The sequence below is a fragment of the Centropristis striata genome, chromosome 6 (assembly GCF_030273125.1).
Source record: "Centropristis striata isolate RG_2023a ecotype Rhode Island chromosome 6, C.striata_1.0, whole genome shotgun sequence".
NCBI classification, from domain to species: Eukaryota; Metazoa; Chordata; class Actinopteri; order Perciformes; family Serranidae; genus Centropristis; species Centropristis striata.
In genome coordinates this window covers 13131440-13148509 of record NC_081522.1, presented here as the reverse complement: position 1 = coordinate 13148509, position 17070 = coordinate 13131440, and the positions used below count along the sequence as shown (strand labels likewise).

The following is a 17070-nucleotide window of genomic DNA, read 5'->3' as shown; positions in this document are numbered from 1 at the left end:
GCTAATAATAAAAAATCAACCTTGTGTTTAAACCAGACCAAGTTAATACAGTATTGCATTAGATAGATCAATATTTTCTTACATCCCTAGTATGCTTTTAACAAAAATCTGTACGATATAAACTTATTCCAGATATTTAGTAGAGAACTTCCAAAAATATGTTTTAGGAGATCTAGAAACAGAGTCTCTGTTACATATTTTGGGGCATTATCAGATTAATCAATATCAGCATCAAAAATCCAGTGTCACCCTTTCAAGACTGGTCACACCAGACCGAGTAAGGCTGTATCTATTCAAACTTAGTGCATTACATTGAGCATGGTGTGTTTTATTGCTCATGTGTTCAAGTTTAAATTGTAAGGGGGAGAGTATATCTTTTTTTCTTTCAAAACATTTTTTTCCTTTAATGGTGTTAACTCAATAGGGAAAATGGTAAAAGCTAATAATAAGAATTTATTAATTAATATATCATGGTTTACTGTGTGGAGGCAGTAAAACAGTAAAACTTGTGTTTATCATTGCTGGAGACACTCTCCTTCATCATTGAATCTACTGTTGATAATCTTTATCACATAAGGAAATAACATTTCCACGATCATGTTCCCTGATCAGTAGATGACATTTACGTTGCATACCAAAAACAAGAGGAACCAACTCAACAACTTTGCTGTAGTCTGAACAACAAGTGGTTTACAGATTACAGCTTTGAATAGTAAACGCTGAAACACTAAAGTTCACAGCCAACTCATGCAAAGCGGCTAACGTTATCATCATCCCACCCAGCCTGATCATATGAACTCTGACTTTTCATGTGTTTAGTCAGTGACACCACTTCTAAACTAACAGTTTGTGATCCTGAAGCTGCTGTCGGTCAAGTAGTAGGTATAGATTTACATAGAGACGCCGAGTCATAGACATGTCCATATGGAGCTCTGGTCTGATCCCCTGAGGGTGTGTGTGTGTGTGTGTGTGTGTGTGTGTGTGTGTGTGTTGTCGTTTTGTCTGTTTTTAGGCTGAGGAAGCATCAAACTCCCAAAGGGCACATGCAAGGAGGGAGGTCAAATATCTAGCCGATGGTTTAGAGTCCATGTTAACAGAGCGAGACTATTATCAGCCAAACTTTGTTGAATCACCTTGTACACTCATCAGTGAACAAACAAAAATAGAAACAATGACATTAAACCTACAATTTAAATACAATCCAAATGAGTCACAATATGTACACACATAGAAGCTTTTTTAAAAAAGCTAACACAGCTCAGACACAGTTTATAACAGTTCTTAGAAAAACACAGCTCCAGTACTCACAGGTCAGGGACTGGTGAGTCATGTATACACATCCATGTAACAAACACATGACTCAAACTGTATGCATTTCTATAAGCACTGCAACAGCAAATTGGTTCAAAGTGCATTTATGAACCGTCAAATGCTTCCATTTAATAATATTTACATCCATATCAGTACTTTGATTGCATAGCGAACATATACTGTAAAGGATGATAATGTTCTGGTACTCTGGGGCACATAATAAGTCTGCTCTTATGATGAACTGGAAGGGCAGAATGTGCTTTTTTTTTAAATTAAAAGGCGATCAGATCTTTGCCATCAGACCTCTGCCAAGGCTAAATGCTCTATCTCACTATGTTAACAAAAGAGAAGAATAATTTGTGTATCTGCCCCTGATCTGCTCCAAAATTGAATAAGCTTTTCCTTTGCCCATGCACCAGCCACCAAACAAACAAACTAACTAATAAACCGAACAGATAATATGACCTCCTTGGCAGTAATAATCAGCTTAATACAGCTAATGACCCTTCACTTCTAAGCATAAAAAATGTCCCTTTTACTCAAGGTTTTAATTTAGAAAAATATGCCATTGCAGTTATTTAAAATGCACTTAGGATATTTATATTTTTATATCTTTTATGAGGTGTAATTTGAATTAGCTATCCCTGCAGTAGGACTTCTCAATAATTATGGAGATAACTATTAAATCAGCATTATTGGTCCAGCTCAGGAGCAACAAAAGAATTCAGTAAATTGCCTGTGCTCCACAGTATTCTAATTCTGACTGTGTTAGTCTTTTAATCTGATGATTATTAATGCTTAGAGGGGTATTATAATCATGAGAGTGTACTATTAACATGTGTCCGCCAAATAAAATTAAACCGCTTCATAAAAGAAGCACAAAGCAGTGAGAGCTGTGTGCAGCTACGTCGCCATTATCATGGCATGAGTAAAGTTTAACCGTTGGAAGTTACAGTCAGAGCAACCAAATGGCATCAGAACGGCAATCCTTAACACCTTGTCAGTGCAGCCCCCCATGGGGCGAACGGGCTGATACAATAACTGCCTCTGTGGCCTCGGCCCAGCCACATCTGCTACTCCAGGGCCTGTGTGTTTGGAGATGTCAAATACTTTCAAGCTGTTGTAAGGTGTGAACTGGACTGGAACAGAAAATCTTGGCAGGGGGCTCAGCAGTTGAACAAGGACAAAGGACACCGTCAGTGATGTCCTTGTAAAACTTCAGCTTTAACTCCCCGAGCATGTTTAAACCTCTCATCTTTGATGAGGTTAAACAGAGTTCTTAACCCTGCTATTTGGTGAGGAAGGAAAAAATAGCTTCACTAAAGAGATCCACTGTTCGCCCAAGTCCTGTGCTTCTGCAAGCCAAACATCTGCAGGGGAAGATGAGAGGATAGCTTCTTTCTCTGTCTTTCCTTTCTTTGCTCTGTAGACGAAAGCAAGAAGGCAAGGTTCCCAGCTCTGGTATTTGGCATGGCAACACTGGGATGGGAGCAGGCGCCTGGATATGTGATTTACTCTGAAGTCTTTGCCTCCTGCCCCTGTCTGTACTGACACTAGTTACCATTGTCTTCTCATCTGAGCCTACTCAGCCATAGCTGCTCTGTGAGCTGCCCGTCTTTTGTTCTAGCTTCTTCCCCCACAAAGCTGGGTGCAATGGCCTGTCGGCCCGCCTGGATTATTCATGAACAGCGGGGACGTGTGGCTGTGTGTTGTTGGAGGGTAAAGGGAGGGATTGGGGGGTTTGGGTGTGTATGGAGGAAGCGAGGGGGGGGGGGTGGCTCCCAGTAGAGCCAGTGCATGAAGGATGGCCCTAAACAGTCTTCCTTTAGGAATGTGACGAGTAAGTCAGCAGAGAAGAGGGGGATGGATCCTGGCTGGAGCAAGTGTATTTGTTTCTCTTTATTTAGGTTAGTGCAAAGTTGAGATATAGTACAGCCATACTTCACAAGTTGAGGCATTAATAGTTGAAAAGGTTCAAATGCCAGCTATGTTTTACTACCACATGCAGACAAGCAAGTGCAATGTCTGAGAGAACCACAAGGGTCACATTTATTATTCTTACCCATTGTCCTCAAGCTTTGGACAGCATGATCAACAATTCCACTGTGACTCATTTGTTAAAAACAAAACATGTGACATAAGCTCCTACAGTCTAAATCATGCTTTCAATGAGCCTGGATGGATGTGGTGGTTCCTGTGCTTGAGGATCTATTCATCGAGGGGGGTTGGTAGAGACGGGAAAGCAAAAGAAGGGGGGGTGGGGACTGACGGGAGTTAGTGCGGGGATATGGGGATGGGCAACTGTCGAGCATCCCCCAAGGTACTGCCTGTTATGCCAAGCAGAATCAGTTTTTTTCAAAGAGGCTGGGGCTAATCTGTCAACCTCAACAAACACTCTCCGTCTCCCCTCCCCCGACACGCCACCCCTCCTTACTGTAGGTGTCTTCCTCTTTATACACAGAGGGATGGAGGGTTTAAAAGCCCATGTTAAGTGAACTGTTTCCTCTATTCACAATATGTAAACAAAAACTACATTTGAGAAAGAATCACTCAGACTGTGTTTTTCTGCAAATGGATTCCCCCATCTAATTTGCATTCGATGGTGCCAGTGTTTGGAAGTTAGGAAATTCCCTTTGCAGGCTGGTTATTAGACCTCAGATGCACTGACACCAGTAATGTGTTTCCCTTGTTGATTCCTAGCCTGTTTCACTGGAGCAATCCCACAAACCACTTGGAGCATTGCACTATACTCCCATTACTGGACTTTTCTCTCCACGCAAGCAGGCAGTCTGTAATCCTTTAACAATTCACAGATTGTGCATTGGAAAGTATGTCCAAACCTGATTAACTTGCAGGGAAACTTGGAGAAAGAGGGGGAAATCCAAAACATGCACCAAGATGTGACATGTAAAATCAGGTTGCATGGCTTGAAGAGGTGAGCCAAGTAAAAGAATGACTGTAATGGCACTGTACTGGCACTTTCTACCAATATATAGTATCACTGTGACATCACAACCTTATGGAAGTCCTTTGTAGAGGAATACAAGGAAATCTCAATTTTCACAATATGAGAACTTTAAACCTTTGAAACTCATGCATTATTTAAAATCGCCAAACTTGCATCAGTTATAAAAGTCAGGGACTGTAAAAAACAAGCATCATCATTGTTTTTTCAACTTTCCAGTTTTTCAATGACACTCAACGTTCCAGCGGTACTTTAATGAATCATTTTTAACTTTTATCACAAATCATGATATTTAATCAGAATCAATTTATTATACATTCTCATTTAAAATTTTACAAAGAAATAAAGCATGTGCTTTAACCAGATCCTGTGAAAAACATTAAAATATTCGCTCCACAGCGCTTCTGGGAAGCCATGAATCACTCTGATGAGACCAACAGTCACGTCACACACAGAGCAGAGAGGAGAAGACAAGTGAGGCTGCAAAAATATAAATAGTTCAATACGTAAAGCATGTTTATTTTTATATCTGTAACATTTGTGGGCACTTGGAAAATGTAATTTCCATTTCATTCCAATTTGATTCCAGAATAAATGATTAAGGAAGTTCAACATGTTTTTTTCTCTTTTTTATGACTTGTGTCGAGAGTTCTACCTACTTTTAGTTATGATTGTGCTGTTTCCATAGAGGTGTGGACTTTATATTGCAGTGAAAAACAAGGTCACAGTGAGTAAAATGTGGCAGGAGCAAAAAACCCTGAAACTGCTCGGGGTTCAGAGGGTTAAGAAAAATATAATAAGTATAATACATAAAAAAACTATCAAAATGTCCCTGTTGATATCCAGGCACACTTTGTGTGGTGGACTTAGGAATTATAACTCTAGGGATCCTGATAAGACAGCTCTATTAATGCAGTTTGTATCTTCCACCACAAAACTAATAAGGCTTTTATAAGCCTGTTAAAGCTCTCTGTCTTTAAGTAAAACAATAGCTCTCTGGCATTAGTTTCAAGCTCTTGGGGTTAAGCTTACTCACTACTGTACACAACAACACTGCCCTTGCTTACTTGCTGTGTTGCTCATATCCTGTTGTGCTGCATTTTTAAATCCAAAAACTAAATGTTTGTGATAAGACTCCTCAGAGACCAGTGCCGACACTGTATGAAATATTTCCTTGTTGTCAACTTTGTTTTCTTTTTATAATACCAAATGACTTCTTGGATGGTTAATAATCAGCACAGTAGTATTGTGACATTTATCAGAAATTATTAAAAGTAACTTCCTTGTAATCATCTAAATAATTAAAGACTTCATTTATTCATTTTATTCTCAACTTAAACTAATTTAAATGACAAAATGAGGCTTTGTTCTTTTCAAATATTTTGCTGAGAAGAAAAATTGTGAAATATGTAAATATTATATAGCGAGGGACATTTCTGAGAAGACTATAAACAAGATTACTGACGGTAAAATGTATTTAACACACCCTTTCTTCCTGATTGGACACAAACCTCCAAGGGCCTGCATATCAATTAGACCTACGGTAAATAAGAGCACTAAACTGCCATCAATTGACAATGTATTGCACAGCCAGACCAATCAGCACGCTTCACACAAATTAAATAATGTTGTTTAAAAAATACAAGTCCTTCCTCACACTTTGCCATTTTAAATATTTTGATTCTACTACCAATACCAAATGTGAGCATACAGAAGCTCCATTGCCCAAACATTAATCATCAGCCTAGAACCTTACAGATGTCAGATGTCATACTATTTAGAATGAAAAGAAATTTAGGATGTCCCAATTCACAGTATGTGAAATGCATTATGCCAAAAATATCAGGATGTCCTACTGCATCCTGTTACATTTTGCAGTATGCTTTTCTGGCTATCCTGACCCACAATCCCTCTATGAGAAAGAGGGTCAAAGTTCAAGGCTCAGTGACGAAGCAGTATGGCTCAGTATAATGCATACTGCTATAACAGTGCACACTTTGTCAGGGCAGCTGCAGTATGTGCTTAATGTGCTGCATTCTTATTTAATACCAATGCAAATATTTTATGGTTGTCAGAACTCAATCATTTGTTTTGTGATATCAAGCCTACAGGTTAACCAATCAAACACAGTTTGAATTAGAATATTCCCTCAGTCACTTATATTTAAAGCAGCTTGTGTTGTTATTGTGAGTTTTTGTTGCTGCTATTTCCAGTTTCCCAGGGTGACGGTTACATCTTTAGTCCTAATGGTTCCAGATTAGCTTGGAATGTAAACAAACAAAACAAAGCCACTTCAAGAACACACAACTCTGTATGTGTGTTTCACTGTTTCTAATTCACGCAAATTAAAGCTTTTTTATATACGTCCTTAGAAATTGCCACCTTTGGTCACACAGGCTGCCCAGTCTGTGCTTGCATTTTACAGCGCTCTTGTTAGCATAAAATACTCTACCAAAACAGTACCACAGTCACCATGGCATCCCTGGAAATCCCTTGTTCGAGGCAAAACAACACAATAATGACAGAGGAGCTAACTAAAGAAAATTCCTCTTAAACTGCGGAATCGCATGAGGCTTGTTCCTAAAATATACTGTAAGATCCAAAGATCCCAAGGCTTACTAGCTCTGCATAAACACAGTGGGCCTCAGACGAGTGGAGAACACAGAGACTTTTGCCTCGCTTAACACATCTGGATGAATGGAGCGGCGTGTGCCCTTTCAGAAACACGTGGGACAACTCTCCCTCTCACTGCTATGCCACTGGGAGAGGGCCGCTCTCCAACCACATTCCTGTTATTGTTATTCTAATTAGCTTCCAGAAAAAAAATGATGTGTGCATGCACACATACACACCCGCACACTGCAAAAGCTTATTTGCAGTGCGAGCGGGGAGGCGAAGCAAAGCGGCGTGGTGGCGGGGGGTAGAGTCGGAGCAGCCGTGTGTGAGATAGAGGCCCTGATGTCTCCCAAGGACTCAGCCAAGGCATGGGGTGAAATGGCAAAATAATCAAGAGGGCCGGCGGGAGGGAGCCCAGAGGAAGCTCAGCCTTCACACACAGTCGTCATGAGAATATCTTTAGGAGCACCTCTACATTCCCCTCATCCCAGCACCGCTGCCTTTATGTGACAGCTGTGCACATAAATGCAGACAGGGCCATAAACAAAAACAATTACTCTGGCAACAGCAATTTAACATTTATGAACTGAGGAGGAAATGAAACAGTTGTCACACCTGAGACAGCACAACATAGTGTATTCAAATGTAATGTTAATGTCTCAGACGACAGTAACACACTCGTAAAAGTTATATTCAGGGAAACAAAATGATACTGAACCACTTAGTAGTAGGCCACAACTCTGCAATATAATAGGTGAGATACAATGCATTCAGGAGTGTAAGTGGAAAGATCAACAAAAAGAAGCATGTGAAGTATGAACTTTGCACTCAGAGGATAAAAGACATTGCCTAATCAATTTGCATCCTGCAGCCTGGATCTAATAAATAAGAACTAACCCAAGCTTCATCTCTTACTAAATGGATATAGATCATGCCAGCAAGCAGGCAGCTTTGCCAGCCCTAAAGGAAAATAAGCACTAGGATGTGAAATTCCTGGCCATGGGAACCCAGACCAGCTCCGAGTATATTCCTTAATCCCTGGTGATTATGTCAAAGTAATCCAAAAATCTAATTTCTTTTCAATTTCCACTCTTCCCCAATGTGAAAAAGAGTGTCTTCCTCCTTCTCCTATTTCTTTATAGTTGCATCAGTCTCTCCACTCTCTTTTTTTGTTTTATTTCTTTCACTGCTCAAGACGCTAGTTATTGATCAAACCCATTGAATTTACTTTCCACCAGTATTATCCAGTTTAAATTCTGTTCATGGCTCATTTAGATGGGTAAAAATAAAGGTGAGCTTAATTCAAAAGCACAACGATAATAAAAAAAAGTTCCCACACGAAACTGCTCACAACCAGGACTGTAGATTATCTGAGTATTGGGTCATGATTTCTGGAAAGAGACATTGCTGTTGATTTTTTGTTTTTGTTTTGGCACTTTGAGCACCACACACCGATTGCCGTCAAGTTTCATTGTATTTGAGAGAAGGCAGACATCTCTCCAACACTCTGCAACTCACATCCAAACAATCCAGATTTATAAATAGCATGACAGGTAATCTGAAAAAGACGTATTTTTGATTTTGGGGTGAACTGTCGCTTTAACACTAACACTTAACACTGTCTTTCATCACATGATTACAAGCTTGGCAGACAATTTACAATAGCAGGGCTAAATGCCGCAGGGTCAGAGAGTAAGGCAGCCGAAAAAACCTCAGCATGCTATTTTTCGATAGGAGCCGTGGCCCCTGATACCGCTGAGCCCTGGAGTGATGCCAGGACAGTGATTTGAAGAATTCCTCTGGTTTTTAGCGGCCCTGGAGTTGCCCCTTTACAGAGGAAATGTGACATGAGCCAGGGAGAACAAAGATCAGAGAAACAGTCGTGGCTCATGTGATGGAGCTCTAAAGCTGGCAACTGTCAGCGGTCACAAACCTCTGCACCCGCTTCACATGACCTCTTGAAGCTCGTGCTGCTTTTGGGGATAGGATGAGCTCCAGTAAACACTTATCCAGTTGCTACGTCTGTGATGCTGTAGACTTCTCCAACCTGGAGTCACAGATACTGGTTACCTCTGGGTCTGTTGTATGCCAGACTGCCATGTTCACCAACATCCTCCCCCCACTAACGGCTTAATCTGGCCTCCCCCACCACCACCAATGGTTGCAGCTACCTCATTAATGCCCAATCGTCCAGCTCTGGGACTATTGTCAGAGGGGGAGGGAGCCCGTGCTTGAATTCCGCAAAGCAATTTGAATATGTAATGTGCCAACCGAGATATAATCACCAAATCCTATTCAGTGATTAAAGAACACTTAAATTGCTCTCACTTAACATTTCTTCACAGGAAGACTCTTATAAGCAGGTTAATCTGCTGCTCGGTTTACAGATGTTTCATTACATGTTTACATATATTATTTGTTTTTTTGGACACGTTTTGAGTGCTGTCATGATAAAAATTCCAGTGCCTATGTATCATTCCCATATTTCAAATCTTTCATGTCTGCACGGAGACAACAGGCATGGAGACATGGGGGTTCCCTGGGGTTCGCCAACCCCCATACCTCCTCCCCTTGCCTGAACAAAGCCTCCCCAGTTGCAAGCCTGACCCAGTAACCTGGCTAGCAGCCTGGGGGTATAGCGTACCCTGTCTTAGGGCTTCCAGGGTCCGTGTGAGCACAGGGCCGGCATTTGTGTACAGAGTAAAGTCACTTTCGTCAATGCAATCGGCTCTTGCAGGGATTAGTACAGCTTCTTTTAGACAGGGCCGATTGTGTGGTAAATGTGTAGTAGCCTAGCATGCAGAGCCAGGGAGGGTGTAATAAAGGGCCCGGCTAATCTGGCCGGACACAGGCATCTTTCTTTACAGACGCTTCACAGAATTGCTCTCGTGCTTTCAGTGCCAAGTATTTTTGTAGATTATGTACTCTATATACATGCATTGCAGGATATTTGAAGTATAACTGAGCAAATTAGTGACACCTTTCCCCCAGGCTTCAGGCTCTGGTGCATTTAAAGCAGCCATGTTGATCATATGATCTTTACAGCCTTTTAGGAGTAAAATTCAAGCACTTTTCAAGTATTTTCAAGGTACCATTTTCATACTCACGACGCCTTTATCATCACATTTAAATCATTGCTATATGTACATTGGCGAGATTGTATGTTTTTCTATCATTATTATTTATTTCATAATTGTAGTTGTGTAGAGAACTTTAAATTTCAAACATATCCCTTACCTTGGAAATATCACTGTTAAAATTAAGCATTTTCCAAACTGTCAAGACTATGTACAAGCCCTGGTTTTAAGAAAGAAAACTTTTCACGCCAACAAAATCCACCGCCTGCTTTTCCACCTTTTTGTGGATACATGTAGCACTTATTGAATGCTTTAGAATCAAATAAGATGTGCAGAGGAACTGTCACAAGTGCGCTCCACAGCAAATCAGAACTAATTAGAGCATTCAATTTCTGAGGCATTAGGGAGAGTATGCAAAACATCTTACCCCCTGGCTCCCCTTGAAGCAAATCGCTGGCTGATTTGATAGTGATGCCTGAGGAAAGAGAGAGAGAGAGGAGAAAGAAGAAACTGGTCACTAATTCAAGAATCATGTTTAATCTAATGGACAGCTCATACATTATGAGTGAAAATATATCGCCATTGTTCCAGCTCTGCTCCGTGGATTTCTCTAGATAACAGCAGTCTGGCTTGATGAGACGAGGCTTGTTGAACTTTCCTCATTAAATGCCAAAACGTTGTCATAATTGCCATTTCCCATCAGGCTTTGCCCTGATGCATTGCTGCCATATTTCTATATCGTTAAGTCTACAGTTCAGGGGTTTGTGGCCCTAATCTTCAGAGGAATGTGTGTCCTTAATAGATCTATAGCCCACAGAAAACTTTGCTGTTGTCAGACGGTTTGCTGAGCATGTTTGTGTGTTTCAGCTGATTTCCCCTCTAAATGATTAAATAAATAAAAGCTACAACAGATCCCAGAGGAAATACAAAGCCCCTTCTGAAACCAATTATATTTTTTTTTAAATGTACTTTTTATAAGGCCTACGTGCTGCAGTTTATAACTGTACTGATCTCCAAGACCACGGTGTACCTGGCGTAAACTCCAGAACATGCTATTGTTTCTTTCCCCTCGACTAATAAAGAAATATTAAAACCATAAAAAATATCTGCCTTTAAGGGCAACATGATACATAGTTAATAGATGGAGACAATTATCTGTGAAGTACAGCTGTGCCTGTGATTGACAGCACTCTTAATTTATTATTAATGATTTTGGGAAATGTCTTCCCTATTGAAGAGTATTGTTGTGATTTTCTTATCATCCGTTAGCTTTTAATATTGAATGGAATAATAAATATTAGAGCACATAATGTTGGTGACAACACAGCCGTAGCGCTAAATCAGATTCTTTATCACAAGTGGAAATAAAGCAGCTTACTTTTATGTGATTATTTAAAATATGACATTAATTTAGTTATCACTTGAGCTGAAACAATTAGCTGTTTAATTAGTACCACTTTCTAATAACATTTTAAGAAGGCTTTATAGTTGTAATTAATAGCTTTATAACCGTTAGTTATTAGCCATTTATATAAATTTTAATTTTGGGGCTGCCAGGTTGTAACAGATACCCTTTTTCTGGTGTTTATCTTCCTCCAGCTGAAGGACTAGAACACAATCCATTTATTATCAATTTATTTATAACTACAGACATGGTAGCTCATTAGAGATATTAAGAGAGAGTGACCCATAGGTTCTTATTAATAGATTATTAACATTTATAACTGCATTATAGCATAAAAAACAGCCAAAGTGTTTTTTTATAGAACCTGGCAACCCAAAATTTGTTTTTAGCAATAAAGCCATTGCTTACAATAATAAATGTTTTATATAAAGGGTGCCTTATTAGATAGGAGGACAGGTTAATGAATTACAGGATTAATGCAAAATTAATCAGCATTGATTAATTGTTCAAGTCATTGATCAAGCAAAATTGCCCAAAATGTATATGTTCGGAGCTCTCAAGTGTGAATATTTGTTGGTTGTATATGTCTTCAACAATAGTGAATTGAATGTCTTTGGTGTTTTGAGCTGTTGATTAGACAAAACAAGATGAACAAGCTTTTTGTCTGCAACTATTTTAACAATTAAGACGTCATTTTGATTGTTTAAGTTTTTTTTTAGCAAAAGTAGAAAAGTGTCAGAGTTTCACTGGTTCTGACTCGTCCAAAAAATAATATGTGCTAGTTTTCTATTAGAGTAAATTGTAGATTTTTGACATTGACATTTTCGTGTAACACTTGCGACATTTTTCTGTGTTTTATGACATTTCATAGATCAAACAATTATTTGAGAAAATAATTGGCAGACACATTACTATTTGCATCCCTTATTTAATATGAAGACTAAGAACTGTTTGTTTTAGGTTTTACAGTCCAAAATCATGAATAAAGCACGTCAACGTCAGGAAACTCTTTCAGTTTGAGGTTCCTGAGGACAAACAGTGTTTTCTGGGGTGGTCTTTGGCTTGGAAAAGTTTTGCAGTAACCTCTCCTGCCTGCCTGCCTGCCTGCTTTGGCCTGGAGGAAGCTGTCAGGCTGTGTGAGCTCTGGAGTTTACTCTGCTTCACAGACCAATGAGCTCCGGAGCTGGGCGGGCTTCCAGGCGTGTAAAGGGCAAAAAACAATAATACACAAGAGCCCAGCGACAAGTTGTCGAGCTCTGCCACCGAGCCAGCGAAATGTGGACTGTGCAGCTGAGTCCCTCATCCTTGTCTAGTTTAACTATCTGTGGCCCGGTCATACGCAAATACACTTATTTGTCTTAAACTAAAAAAAATGTGTAAAAAAAAAAAAAAAAAATCAAATGAGCCCCCAACTGCACTCATAACTGTGAGACCAACTGTCTTTTCAAGCATTGCTCGGGGAAAGACCATTTGGAAAGACTAAATTATCTCGGTCTAATCTAATGGACCATAAAAGCAATAAAACAGTCTCCCTATTCAGAGCAGGCGAATAATTTGCTTGATAGCTTGTTCATTAATTTATTCCCGAGAGCGAAACGAGCAAAAAAAGAAAACAGCCTTTAAAAAAAGAAAAAAAAAACATTTAATGACTGACAATCATCTGTGCCCGCCTATAATCCAAATAATGAATATCAGATGTAATGTATAGAAAAGCAGAGAAAAGCAGCAGGCTTTTAAAGCTCAGGGCATAATCACAAACCTCTGTCATATGGGAACTTTAATACCTTTTTTTCGGGAGATTACGCTTTGGTAAACAAGCAGACATGCACAATTGAAAATACCCTGAGCCTCTCCTCTTTTGTGCAAAACAAATTTTACTCAGGGTTTATAGGGGAATTTAATAAAATCCCTTCATTCATCAAAGCCTATTGAGTTGCCTGTTATGATCACAATAAATCAAGCTTAGCCTTCTCATGTATAACAGCCAGAAGAAACCAACATTTATCAACAACCAACGCTGCTGTCGATGAGATTTGAGCTGCGGAACTATTTAAACTTTACTTTTTTCTCGCAAAAGGAAAGAACAAGCTGCGTTTTCCAGCAGGGATTTTACAGTCCCCGGAGTTGGGAGGCGATTTAAGAAAATGAAAATATAGCAGGAAAAAAACACACGAGCTCCAAAGTTGGACCCGATCGTTTCTCTTACCTTCAGGTTCTGGTAGGCTTCCAGGGTCCGGATGGCAGTGTCAGTGAGTTTGACGTGATAAAGAGTTTGATTCGGGGTGTTTTTGTTGATTTTGCCACAGGAGAGCCCATACCGATGCTCCTGTCTCAGCGCTGCCATTTCTACAACTGAAGACTATTGGCGACATACTGCCTGCTACGTCACGGAGGAGAGAGGCTGTGGGTGGGGCTAACATACGTACACACATACGTGCACACACATGCACAAACACAGAGGCAGGACGAGGTAAAGAAACTATTTTACTTTCGCTTTCCAGGTCACATTCGCTGGCTACTTTTGCCCTCAGAGTTTCCAGCGTGTGTTTATCATGTCTTTGATCTATTTTCGTCCAAGTTGCACTCCTCCAACTGGATCTTGGTAAATGCACTCAATGTGTTTCTGCAGCACACACACACACACACACGCACACACACACACACACACACACACACACACACACACACACACACACACACACTTAAGGAAGTATAAATACACTTGCAGACAGATGTATGAGGAAGACTTAAATGACATTTTGGGAACACCCTTTCTTTTATTTGTGCAGTGCAGAGAAGCTTTGAATAGAAGTTGTAAACAAATTAAAATCTATGAAAAACGTTGTTACTGAACAAATAGGCCTAGTCAGTGGTGGGAGAAGCATTTAGATCATTTTAAGCACCAATATATGCATAAATAACAATATAAAAATACACCATTACACGTAAACACTGAGACACTTGTTTTAAAAAAGTATTAATTGGAACAATAATAATAATAACTTTAAGTATCAAAAGTAATAGGACACTTAAAATGACTTAGTTGTTTGTACATCTAAAGTAAATTATCAAGTATGATGTACTCTCGAAAGTATTCAGATTTCTTAGTTAAGTAAAAGTATTAATACCACACTGTGAAAGTAGTCCACTAATAGTAAAAGTCCAGCGTTCAAAACTTACCGAAGTAAAAGCCCAAAAGTTCCAGCATCAAAATGTACTTATAGTATTAAAAGTAACCATACTCGTTATGCAGAATGGCCCCACTCAGATTGCTTTACATATTCTAAATATATTATTAAATTATTGTTATTATTGATGCATTTAGATAAGCAGTATTTGAATTTTGAGACAGGACTCATTTCATTACTTAATATACTGTTATGATGTTTAATTTAAAAAAGAAAAAAAAAGAAATTTATCATGTTTTTATGTTGAATCTTGACCTGAAAAGGAACTAAAACTGTCAGATAAATGTTGGGGAGTAAAAGTACAATATTTGCCTCAAAATATAGTGGAATAGAAGTATAAAGTTACATAAAATAAAAAATACTCAAATAGAGTGCACATGCCTAAAATTGTACTTAAGTGAATGTACTAACATCTCCCTATGATTGCATAAAATAAGGATTTTTTTAGTAATTCATACAATACTTATCCCACTTCAATCAAACCAGCACCTGTACTTGGTTTCTATGCTGCTTTTGTATGTAGATTGGCCCCCTTCAGAATATTATCATCTGATCTGCAACTAGCAATTATTTTTGAATAATCTGCAGATTATTTTTCATTTGATTTGATTTTGTCTGTAAAGTCATAAAAATGTTCTTTACAATTTCCCAGAGTCAGAAGTGACATAATAAAACCTTTGGAATTGGGATTAATTTAATCCCTGATGGACAACATGCCTTGGTGCTGGAGTGGAGGGTAGCCTCACAGTCAGTAAAGCAGTGTTTGTTTACAATATGGCCAGAGGGATGTTTTCATCCTAGCTGTTAATTGTAGTTCAAAGTGCAATGCAGAGACATGCCAGCTAAATACTTGATATAATAATAATCGGAATCTAACAATGTTTAAGAGAAAAACTCTTCCTTGTTAAATACTTTTTTAGTATCTGTAGTGCTATCATCAATCTGGAGGGCTTCAAGTAAGAGGAAAAACATCCATCCATCCATTTTCCTGAGTCTGGTCGTGGGGGCAGCAGGAAAATCTTGTATTTTATTTTTTTTCTCTCTAAGAACCTGACAGAGGCAAACATTTAATTTCCTTCCTGGGTTAAACACATTGCAACATTTTCAGTTTTTAATAATAACTGTGAATATACCCATGAAATATACACATGATGTAAAATGTTTATACCGCAGCAGTTTTACAGCATAAAAACAGTGTATTGCTGCAATATCATGTCAGTATTGCAGCTGTAGGTGATAAGTGTTGTTCCACTTGTTAAAAAGTGAAAATAAAACTCTCCCAACGTAACCCAAAGCAAATTAAGTTAGAGCCTGTATCTCCTGAGATCTTATTGGTAGATTGCATTCATGGAAACTGTGTTGTGGGGCACGACGGTGAAGTCATTAAGAAGCTTACAGACGTTCTGGCAGATTAGGTTTTTCTCTTCTAATCCTGCAGATTACCACTGCACAAGCCTGCTGGCTGGGAGTGCTTTGTTGCGCTGCACAGTTTCTTTACATTGATCATTTTTGTCGCCGCCACATCACTGGACTATGTAGACTAAGACGGACGCAAGCAAGAGTGAGAGGAGGTCAAAGTGCAGCAGGAGTGAAAAAACTACGCAGCTGCAGGAAGGACAAAGCTTTTTAAAAGCAACTGTAGATGAAGCAGGGATTTAGGGAAGCGGTCTGAGTTGGATTTAACGAAACACAACATGGATTTTTGTAAATATTGCGTCACAGAGATATTTTCTTGTTTTGACAGAGTCTAGTGGGCAGACATTTGTTCACAACAGAACTACTAACCTGCACCTAAGTGGAACATTGGCTCAGACAAGGAGGATCATCTCTTTTGGAGGCTAATGCAGGTGGTGTCTATCGCTCTGCGCAGTGATATGGAGACGGAGCCATGTGAAGAGCATGAAGACCCTGCACTGGAGCCTACAGAGCCCGAGGTAAGGCCCGATGGTGCCATTTCTGAGCTTGCTGATGGGGACAGTCACACTGAGCTGCCCTGTGGGCCTGCAGAGGAGGACAAGGAGCTGAGTGGGAAAGAAATGGCTGAAACAGAGAGCTGTGCAGGAGAGAGTAAAAGCACAGAGATAAAACCCCCCTCTGATCCTGAGCAAAGTGGAGATGGAGAATGCAAGGAGCGGAGGAAATTGAAAAAAACAAACAGCTGGAAGATGGTGCGATTTCAAGACCCATCAATAGAGGATGACGTGTCGGAGAGAGACAGCTCAGCAGAGAGTCTCTTTCCGGAGTATGCGATGGTGGAGTGGACTTGCTCCACCTTCGAGGAGCTGTTCATGGCAGATGACTGGCAAAACATCACAGGTGAGGACACATCAGTGAATTTACACAATTGAGACTTGCTATTGGGAGGTTACTAAAAACTAGTGTTCTCAACCTCTATATTTAATTTTTAATTGAAACCGCAACAGTAGAAGAAATGTGACCCAAATATGACTGAACTCAAGCTTGTTTGTGGTTAGTTCTGAGCACATGTTTACGAACAGGCAGCAGATT

The 17070-nt window shown here is 39.5% G+C and overlaps 2 protein-coding genes across 2 annotated transcripts in view; one reads left to right on the top strand and one right to left on the bottom strand.

Moving 5' to 3' along the window:
- Positions 1–13720, bottom strand: part of LOC131972924 (RNA polymerase II elongation factor ELL) — a 28547-nt gene extending 14827 nt beyond the window's left edge. The window contains exons 1-2 of the mRNA XM_059334737.1: positions 13581–13720; positions 10397–10444 (exon numbers count right to left, since the gene is read on the bottom strand). Of these exons, the coding sequence (XP_059190720.1) occupies positions 10397–10444; positions 13581–13718 (186 nt within the window). The 5' untranslated portion in view covers positions 13719–13720. The remainder of the gene's footprint in view (positions 1–10396; positions 10445–13580) is intronic.
- A 158-nt stretch (positions 13721–13878) lies between these two features.
- fkbp16 (FKBP prolyl isomerase 16) overlaps positions 13879–17070 on the top strand; it is a 33842-nt gene continuing 30650 nt past the window's right edge. The window contains exons 1-2 of the mRNA XM_059334738.1: positions 13879–13976; positions 16307–16878. Of these exons, the coding sequence (XP_059190721.1) occupies positions 16404–16878 (475 nt within the window). The 5' untranslated portion in view covers positions 13879–13976; positions 16307–16403. The remainder of the gene's footprint in view (positions 13977–16306; positions 16879–17070) is intronic.